The sequence below is a fragment of the Buceros rhinoceros genome, unplaced genomic scaffold, assembly GCF_000710305.1.
Source record: "Buceros rhinoceros silvestris isolate BGI_N320 unplaced genomic scaffold, ASM71030v1 scaffold15271, whole genome shotgun sequence".
Taxonomy (NCBI): Eukaryota; Metazoa; Chordata; class Aves; order Bucerotiformes; family Bucerotidae; genus Buceros; species Buceros rhinoceros.
In genome coordinates this window covers 5,123-14,928 of record NW_010396063.1, presented here as the reverse complement: position 1 = coordinate 14,928, position 9,806 = coordinate 5,123, and the positions used below count along the sequence as shown (strand labels likewise).

At 52.0% G+C, this 9,806-nt stretch overlaps 2 protein-coding genes across 2 annotated transcripts in view; one reads left to right on the top strand and one right to left on the bottom strand.

Annotated features, from left to right (window-relative positions):
• Nucleotides 1-3,937, top strand: part of DLST (dihydrolipoamide S-succinyltransferase (E2 component of 2-oxo-glutarate complex)) — a gene marked incomplete at its 5' end in the record, with an annotated part of 9,786 nt that extends 5,849 nt beyond the window's left edge. The window contains 5 exons of the mRNA XM_010145779.1: nt 722-852; nt 1,403-1,476; nt 2,331-2,414; nt 2,946-3,113; nt 3,600-3,937. Of these exons, the coding sequence (XP_010144081.1) occupies nt 722-852; nt 1,403-1,476; nt 2,331-2,414; nt 2,946-3,113; nt 3,600-3,734 (592 nt within the window). The remainder of the gene's footprint in view (nt 1-721; nt 853-1,402; nt 1,477-2,330; nt 2,415-2,945; nt 3,114-3,599) is intronic.
• A 3,956-nt stretch (nt 3,938-7,893) lies between these two features.
• Nucleotides 7,894-9,806, bottom strand: part of RPS6KL1 (ribosomal protein S6 kinase-like 1) — a gene marked incomplete at its 5' end in the record, with an annotated part of 6,042 nt that continues 4,129 nt past the window's right edge. The window contains 5 exons of the mRNA XM_010145778.1: nt 7,894-8,004; nt 8,131-8,226; nt 8,516-8,598; nt 8,744-8,833; nt 9,684-9,798. Of these exons, the coding sequence (XP_010144080.1) occupies nt 7,894-8,004; nt 8,131-8,226; nt 8,516-8,598; nt 8,744-8,833; nt 9,684-9,798 (495 nt within the window). The remainder of the gene's footprint in view (nt 8,005-8,130; nt 8,227-8,515; nt 8,599-8,743; nt 8,834-9,683; nt 9,799-9,806) is intronic.

The following is a 9,806-nucleotide window of genomic DNA, read 5'->3' as shown; positions in this document are numbered from 1 at the left end:
GGGGTGAACCGTGCAAATTCCACAGCATTGGATACTAGCCTGGAATAGGCAGATCTTGTAGGCACAGCTTGGCTGACTTTTTGTGAATGGCCTCAATTCTGATAAATAGAAGCAGTGGGGAGACATGATTAGTCTGGCTGAGGGCTGTGGGTGGGCTGGCACCCACTACCATAGCATCTGGGAAGATTTCTTTCGTAGTCATTCAACTCCCAAAGCTGAAGAGTTGGGTATGGAGGCATCGTTGTGCTGGCTGGCACTGGATTTGCACAGACTGAAGCCTTTTCCCTTGATCACCATGTACATCTTTCCTCCCTTGGCATTTCCTGTCTTTTCACCCTTGGGGCTTGGCCCAGCCCCTCCTGCAGTTGCTGTCTGTGGTGCTGCACAGAGTGTCTCCAGAGAATCAGTGGCAAGATCAGGCCTAAGCAGGAAATATGCCATGCCCCATCTCGCTTTTGTGCAGTGAAGACCATGCAGGTTCACTGTGTCCTGTGGAGTTTGTGGTCCAGGACCAGTTCCTGTTAGATCCGTTGGCAGAGGCCTTAAAGCCACCTTCAGCCCACTTCACCTATGATATTTGAGGGATTTTTCAGAAGTCTAGGTGTTTGCCAGTTGGTGGTGCAGGTTTGATCCTTGGGGCTGGCCCTGAAATCTATTACAGAGCGAGGGAATGGTGTTTTCTTGGACTCTCTGCTGACCAGCATTATCACGTGATTTGCAGCAACATCCGGGAGATGAGATCTGTACACAAGGATCCTTTCCTGAAAAAGCACAACCTGAAGCTAGGTTTCATGTCAGCTTTTGTGAAAGCTGCAGCTTTTGCTCTGCAGGACCAGCCCATTGTGAATGCAGGTGAGTGGTGAACCTTGCTGGTAAGCTGTATGTCTCACCAGTGAACGTGGCAGAGTGGCCAAGCCTATGGCAGGGCTATTAGCTTGAACAAGAAGTCAAATACACAGAAAAAAGTGGGGCAGTCCTACGTGCTGCATCTGATTTTGCTAGTGCCACTTAAGTAGGCACAAGAGTTTACCAAGAGGGGCTGTTAGGAAGAGGTTGCCAGGAGTGGCCCTGGGGCCACGTGTATGCAGCCAGCAGAGGGTAGAGCCTGCTGGTTAGTGTAGAGATTGCTGCTGTAGGCGTGATGCGGTTCCTGGGCAGAGTCAGAGAATAACCAAGGGGATGTCTGAGGGGGACTGACCTATCTGGACCGTGTTTCCTTTCTGTCTGTCTTGACACTTCTTCCACAGGTGCAGTGAGGGTTCAATCTTCTCTGGAGTTAGTTTTAAGCTAGAGAGTTAGCTGCTAGTTTGAGCAAGTTTTTGTGATTTGTGGCTACTTCTGGCCTGTTTTTGAGCCCTTGGTCTTGGGTACTGCATGTGTAACACAGCTTTTGTTCTCCTAGTGATTGACGACACGACCAAAGAGATTGTGTACAGGGACTATGTGGACATCAGTGTCGCTGTAGCAACTCCCCGGGTAGGTACCTTGAATGCTTTGGCCATGCTTCCTGCAGCCTCAGGTCTGGGACACACTTTGAGCCAGCTTAGCTTTGAGCTCCACTGCAGCACAAACTTGCTGATGAGACGGATTTCAGTGAAATATCTGATACATTGTGGGCTACTGAGATGGGTTTTGGGAAAGATGAAGGACCAAGAATATTCTGCCACTGTACTAGGAGATGTAGTAACAAAGTCAACATAGGTCTCAGTGGTTAATGAGTAAGGCCAAATTAGGGAAACCTTTCTTTTGTCATGGACCCGTGAGGATATGGCATAGGCAGTGAAAGGTTTGCATGTCCTGTTCTTTGACTTACCTTGCTGTGCTGTTCTGCCATTTCTGTAAGTGACATTGCTGCCTCAAAGAGATGTTCCCGTCCAGGAAAAGTATGGGATGAAGATACAGATGTTGAATTGGTTCTGTTGTGAGGGAGATGTTTGGCTGGGACTTCAGTTCTGTCAGTGCTCCCAAAGTCTACAAGAGGTCCAGCATAAAGGGATTCCACTCTTCTCACAGAGAAAGAGGTGGCAGCTGAACTCTGCCCAGTGCCTCACCTGCTTTTATGGACATGGAGCTGGATCCAGACAGAGCTGGTTGATTTTATGAGGCGGGCTTACAAGGCAAAGATGGCATTTATGGCATTGGCCCTTGGCACATGTCGCACCAGGTTTCCTGGCCGGCTGCCTGGGTGCAAGGCAGCTCTGCCAACCACCTGCTGTGCACTGAGAAGTAGACGGGAACTCTACCGGGCTGAGTCCAGGCTCCTGCCCCGTAACAGTTATCTCTGTGTTGCTGCGGTGAATTTGCTGATTGTGCACTTTGCTGCTCCCTAGGGTCTTGTGGTCCCTGTCGTTAGGAATGTAGAAAACATGAACTTCGCTGACATAGAACGTGCTATCTATGACTTGGGGGAGAAGGTAAGGAAAGTTGGAAGATGTTCTGAAAACGGTTGGGAGGAATGGGAAGAATTGGGGGTGCTGGATAGGCGTATATTGATTCGATCCCTCTGTGTCTTCATCTCTGACCTCTAACACACTGAGTGAGTTGTACTGTGCTGAGTATCCAGTTACACCTGTAGCTATGCCCATGCCTTACAGGACAGGCCTGTCGACTTGTTGCCCTTCCACAAGACCACAAACTATGCATTAGTGGCATGGTCTGTCTTCACCTTTGTCTTAAGAGACCAAGGCTGAACTGCCCTGAGGTGAAAGTCCCTGTGTCTGTCTCCTTCCAGGAGAGGAAGTTGGAAGCAAAGGCAAGAGAATCCTTCCCCAAAGCCAGTAAATGTTTGGATCTAAATACAGGATGCATTTTCAAGTAATTTCTGCTGGTTTTCAGCTGAACAGATCAATAACACAGCAAGTGAAGCTCTTTCCATGAGCGTCCAAACCCTTGTCCTTTGACTTCTGTGATCTTTGTAGCTTTCTAAGACCTTACTTTTCTTCTAGGCACGGAAAAATGAACTGGCCATTGAAGACATGGATGGTGGCACTTTCACAATCAGCAACGGAGGGGTTTTTGGGTCACTGTTTGGAACACCTATCATTAACCCACCGCAATCTGCCATCCTAGGCATGCATGCCATCTTTGACAGGCCTGTGGCTGTAGGAGGCAAGGTAGGTGGAACTGTGCAGGAAGTTTCAGTGTACAGAAAGGAGGGCTTAGTGGGATGAGTACCAAAGCCCATGTGCTTTTCTGGGGGATTGGTGTCAACTTCTAAAAGGTTTTACTGTGAAGGAGGAGCAGGGACTAATTGGGTATCGGGCAGCTTTCCTGGCACTGGTACTTGCCTGAGGTGTGCAGGAGGCTTTGTCCTCTCAGTGAGGGGGAGAACTGGATAATCTGCTTAGGTATGGGGAGGAGGAGGCAGGTGTAGCCTTTGTGATAGGGAACAGCTCCAGAAAGGGATCTAGTCTGGTGGACCCAGCATGGGTGGTGATCAGTGCCTGGGTAGGTAATCCTACCAAGCAGGACACATCCAGGAGAGCCTGAGTCCCAGATTCACGACAAGAAGAAAACAGCTCTTCCCCGAATTCACAGGAGGGCATCACGCAAGCAGTAGGGCTGAGCTCACAAATGCCTCTCTTATTCCTCCCCTTCAGATCGAGGTGCGGCCCATGATGTATGTGGCGCTGACATACGATCACCGGCTGATTGACGGCAGAGAGGCAGTGACTTTCCTGCGCAAGATCAAGGCAGCAGTGGAGGATCCCCGTGTGCTGCTGCTTGACCTGTAGAGTAGCCACACCCCCACACAGCCCACCCAGGGCAGGGTCAGAGCACCAGCAGGGGCAATGCAGGTCATTCAGGAACTAGCAGGGGTCATTCCAGTCTTTCTCCCTCTGCTCTTGATTCCTCTGCTGTGATTGGAGCTGTCCCAGAGGGAATTGTGGGGATAGCTCCTACCTCCTTTCCTATTCTGTTTCATGAAGGTTCAGTCAACCACTGAATGGCACTGCCTTTCCAGATCCATCTGTATGGCATCCTCTCCTTCACAGCACCAACCTCTCACCTCTAGCTTGCCCTATACCACTGGAAACTGCTTGCTGCTGCTGTGCTAGGGTACCCTTCCCTGCCATTCCGAGGTGGGTTCAGCTTTATTTCCTAGCACTGAGGTTCCTGGGAGGGAGAGGAGAGGAGAGGAAAGGCTACTGTTCTGTCCCTGTTTTGCTTGAAAATATTTCGCACTTACCCTCTTTGCAAGGGCAGTCCGCTTGCAGCAGAGGTTTTGATCAGAGCAAGGCCTGAGGTAGGTGTCATGCCTCTGTCAGTTCCCTAGTTACACTCCCTCCACAGACAAAAACACAGCAGTGGCAGCTCCTCTGCTTTCCCTTGGAGATTGATTGTCTCTCTCCAGCCTGATTACTGTGGCCTGAATGTTCATATCTGGGTGGGCAGAGTCTGTGACCTTTGTGGAGGTAGCACTGCTCCTGGAAAGACAGCCCTTTCACCAGTACATGCCCAACAGAGCGGCAAGAACCAGCCCCCAGCAGCTGTCTTTGAATCACAGCTCACTGACAGTGGATCTGACTGCTGGCTTCCTGTGTGCTAGGGCTTGGCCTGCCACCAGCAGAGAGGCAGCTGGGGAGGGCAAGATCTTTAATATATATCCCAGCCCAAGGCTGCTGGTTTTGGGGGGAGGGGGGCAGCCCTTAATCTGATAGCTCACACATGTATTGGGGTGTGAGGGGCTTGCTGGTGCCTGCAGAGTCTATTACTCTTACCCTCTACACAGAACTTGTAACTAAAATATTTAACACAGTGGATTTTAAATGAAATAAAACCAGGCAATGACTTCAAGGTGTGTTTGAGTGGGCAAGCAGCAGCTCCTGGTCGAGGACTGAGGCATCTGCAGCATCCCTAGGGTAATGTAAGAAGTCTGTTATCTAGTGAAATAAAAGAGGAAATGGGAGCTGCGCCCATCACTGGTGGTACTAAACTGAGGCTTCTCTGGCTGTGAACTCTATTCTCAAACCCTCTTTGGCAGAGAATTGGCTCTTCTCAGCAAAGATGAGGTTTTCAGGTCTGGAAATAATCCTTTTCTTGGTCTAGGAACAGAACTGTTACAGATGGTGAGGAAACTGCGTTGTTTGCTAAATGGCATGATGGCCAAGAGGGAGATCTGGGACAGGATACTGAAGTACAGGTATGGAGCCAGGTTGGTTTTGCCTTGCTACAACAGGGGGTAGTTGTAAATCATGCAGATGGGCAAAAAGGCTGTTAAGGGTTGCAAGGAGAGAAAGGAAGCAAGATCAAAGAGCTGTAAAGCAAAAGCTCTGTGTGGTGCTGAGAGTGTTTGCCCAAGGAGCTCTCCCTCTTGGAACAATACGAAATCATTCTTGGATCCTGGCAGGGTTTTTCCAGCTCTGACATCAACTTCAGAGAATGGTTTGTCCTTTGTGGCCAGCGATGAAGGTGGCAGCCCCTTTTAACAGCAACGATTGCACTCACAGCTGGCATGCTGGCAAAAGAGAGAGCAGTTCCTACTACCAGTTCCTACAACTTTATGGCAGCTGCGGACAAACCCGTGTGCTGAGTCAGCTTTGTTCTTGACTGTCCCTGGTTGAGGTAGAAGGTTAAGAGGAGGGGAAAAATCAATTCCCTGTGCTGTAAAGGAAGGATAAAGAGTCTTGTGCTCTTGCACAAAAAATTGAGTGAAAGAGAAGGTTCTAGGAAAGAAGTGCTGCTAGCACCAGCCTTCCATGCTGGTTTAAGATACAGAGGGTCTGCCCTGACCTTGTGTACGAGCCTGGGGAAGGGCAGTGCCTGTGTTCTTTCTGGAGCTGCAATAAATGAGGCCTTTGAACAACCCAGGGAGTGAATGTACAGTCAAGCTCTTATAATAATGCAGCCTAGCAAACTGCTTTATTTTATCTGCCCTGTTGGGACTTGCTGTGGAAGGGTTGTGCAGCTGTCACGCTCAAAGCTTCCTTTATTTTTGACCCACCTGAGTGACACACAGGGCACTGTACTGCAAGAAGTCATGCTTTGGCTTTGACCAGAGGGTCGGTCCTGCTGACCCTCCACCCTTAATCAGAGGCAATAATGCAGCCTAGCAAACTGCTTTATTTTATCTGCCCTGTTGGGACTTGCTGTGGAAGGGTTGTGCAGCTGTCACGCTCAAAGCTTCCTTTATTTTTGACCCACCTGAGTGACACACAGGGCACTGTACTGCAAGAAGTCATGCTTTGGCTTTGACCAGAGGGTCGGTCCTGCTGACCCTCCACCCTTAATCAGAGGCCTAAGAGGCTGGAAGGCCAAGGGCGCAAGCATGCTGCTGGAAGGTTCAGACAATGCAGGCTGCCTTGGAGGAACCTCCACCCTTAATCAGAGGACTAAGAGGCTGGAAGGCCAAGGGCGCAAGCATGCTGCTGGAAGGTTCAGACAATGCAGGCTGCCTTGGAGAGGGGCATGATTCCTGCTCTCTGGCCTGCTGTGGCATTAGTGGTCAGCTCCCTAAGTCGTCTTGCTTCTGTACAGCCTTTGAGGTGTCACCTGCCTTTGTTGGGCGTGGGAGATGCGTTTCTCCCCAGCTCTGCTTCCCTCTGGTGGACAAACGCTCCTGCTGCAGCCCGAGAGCCGGCTAAGTCAGCAGGTAGCAGGGTGTTACTGCTGGTGGTAAGCAGGAGCTGGAACCAGCAGCCACAGAAGAGACTCAGTAGCGACAGTAATTCCTTACCACTGGGGCTGAGTAATGGGAGGAAGGGCTGGGAGAGGAGGGACAGAACTACACCACTGCCAGTGCTAGCTCACCCTTCACTTGCATAAACGAGCACAGCAGCCTCTGCTTTGGGCTGTTAGCAGACGCCTTTTGTTCATGCTGCTTTTTCTTCCACCCTACTTTGTATCTACTTTTATCCTCCTTCCAGCTGTGCTAGCTTGCACGAGTTTATCCCTTTAAGCCCTTGCTGTGTGGTTTATCGGGGGGACTGTGCTCAAAGCATAGCAGTGAGGGCAGCAGGGCTGCTGTATGGCCAGCAGAAAGAAGCAGCTGAAAGTGCAGGAGACTGGTGCCAGAGTGGGTAACAGCAACAGTCAAGGCTGGAAGAAAACACAGGCATACTGCACTTTTTTTCCCAATTCTGAGCTGCAGCTGCATGACAGTGGGGGGACCCAAGAGGCTGGCAGGGGCATAAAGTGAGACGACCAGGCACTCAGTGCTACCTTCTGGGTTTTTGCTGCAAGGGTGCTGACAGCCAGTGGGTGACACCAACCCAGGGCTCCCAGGCAGGTCTGAGAAACAGATATAGGGCTCACCCTCACTCAGCATGCTTGGCCTAGGCTTGTCTGGTGCAGCTCAGAAACAAAAGGGCACTTCTGCAAGCAATAATGAGTGGTTTATTTTTTTTTTCCAGAGGGTCAGGGAGAGAAGAGCACAGGACTCCCTCCCATCTTGCCCCTGCAGCAGGTATTACCCACATGCACATGCAATCAGGGATGGGCACAGACCTCAGGCACCAGCCAGCAGGGCCTAGAGGAGATGCACTTGGAAGCCTCAAAAAATAACAGGGCCTCGGGAGATGGTCACTGTGGTAGCAGCAGAGATAAAAACCATAGGGACTGAGTGGCAGAGTGCGCTGCTAGGCTAAGGAAGGTATGCTCCAGAGCAGAGCCATGGCACCTCTCTGGGGGTGGGCTTCTAGGCTTCCATTCCCATCAGGGATGACCTAGAGGGATGGCAGCCTGGCCCACACCACAGCCTCCTTTCTTGGAGACACCAAGACACACAAGCAGAGACAGAAGAACACGTAAGGCTGCAAAACTTCATGCGTAACCCACCCGAGGGCAGCCCTTCGAGGCAGACCTCCTCCAGCAGGCAGAGCTGCCAGTGTCACCTGGGGTCACAAGTGCCAGGGACGGTGGCTCTCTACTCAGCACCCTGCCAGGACATTCTGCCTAGCCCACCAGTTTGTTCCACGGGATGGTGCTGAAGAAGGAGTGGGACTTCAGTTTTGCCATGCCACCTCCGCCAGAGCCCAAGCGCTGCTTTGGGTTGTACTGCAGGAGCTGTGGAGGAAGGGTATGAGACAGCAGAGCAGGGAGATGGGGACGCTGGAAAAGCTACCCAGGCTGGACTCCGCCTTTCCCCAGGCACTAGCCACGTCCTCCCTCCCATCCACCGGAGCCCCTCACCTCAGTGAGCAGCGATGTAGCAGCCACACTGAGCCCTGCCGGCAGATGCAGCTGGGTGTGAGGTTGAATCCCTGAAGGGTGATTTTGGGACAGTGGCTGCAGGAGACAGAGGATGACGGTGAGGGGAGGCACTGAGGAGGGTAGGGATACCCTGCTGAGTCTTCATTGCCACACAATCCCAGCCCTGCATGGCAGGATTTAAAACCCAAGGCCCTGAACACCCAGAAGCCGTGCACAGGCACTAAGGAATCGCATGCCCGAAGCAACCTGGCACAGCAGTGAGGTGCCAGCAGGGGGAGGTACCCTCCCAGCACCTGATGTGGGAGGGATTCCTTGCACTACAGTGTCACCTCCCCACTCCTTGCACAGCTCCTGCGCCACTTACCACTCCTGTCAGCAATTCATACAAGAGAGAGCCAAAGCTCCAGCAGTCAGCTGCTTCGGTGGGCTCTGTGATCCCCCCCATTTCTGCAGAAAAATCCAGAGAGCTGTCAGAGCTGGAGGCAGGGAGCACCAGTGGCTGTACCACGCTGGGCATGTCTTGTTGCCTGCAGATGCCCCCCTCCCACCCCGTCAGTGGTACTGCGCAGAGGGCAGCAGATGCATCCCTTACCTGGAGCACTGTATAGCTCTTCCCATGCCTGGCTGCAGTACTGGGGCTCCACCTCTGACCACTGGCCAAAGAAGGTGAGACGGACGTGACCTGCAAAGCCATACCAAAGCCAAAAGCAGGGAGGTTAGGACAAAGCTAGGGACTTCGGCTGGAGCACAAAGCCAAGCCATATCTCCGCCATTCGGAACAGCCAGGGCACTGGCTCCCTGTGATGGCCGGAATGCAAAGGCACTGTGCAGCCTCTGGCACTGCACGTTCCCAGGCCTCCCCTTCCCTGTGCTTGCCTCAGATGTCCAGCAGGCATTTGCAACTGGTGGGAGTGGTTAGGAGGGCTCCAGGTGAACAGGCCTCAGTGCAGACAGTAGTGAGGAAAGAAGCAGTTTTTAAAGGGGAGGGGGCGTGCAGGGGGAAGGTTAGCTTTCCCCTTGCAAAGCTTTGTGATTCTTCTTTTCCTGAGCAATTTGTATCTCTCCAATCTGCCCCACGTGTTGCCAAGCTGAGCAGGTACTTGCACTCAGCTTGAATTGACAGCAACACCCATGGCTTGAAGGGATGAGATGACTCCAGAATACCTCACCAGGCAGTAACTAAAAGCAGAGGAAAACTGCGGTCCCACTAACTTCAGGCACAGTTCGTCTGGTCTCAGCTTCCCTATGCTGGGACTTGCCAGGCAATGCAGGAGCAATGCCTTCCTGTGGCTACAGTCCCTGACTCTCCCACTGAAGAACCATCTCTTGTAATAACCACTTGGAAATCCCAACTGAGACAGCACTTCTAGGCTCAGAAACTTAGGAATCTCCCCAGACTCCCACCCTCCCCCAAAGCAAATTCAAGAAAGTCTATGATGTCCCATATCCCAAGGAAATGGGGCAAATGGCAGTCTCCCAGCCAAGAGGCCAACCTCCTCCCCCTCAGGTCAGCAGCTTGGGACGCCACCTACCGCCTGTATCAAGCAGCAGGTTCCTGGGGTTGAGGTCCCGGCACAATACACCCTGTTGGTGAAGTCCCTCTAAGGCCAGGAGGATTTCTGCTGCCCACAGCTGCACCTGCTCCTCCTTCACAG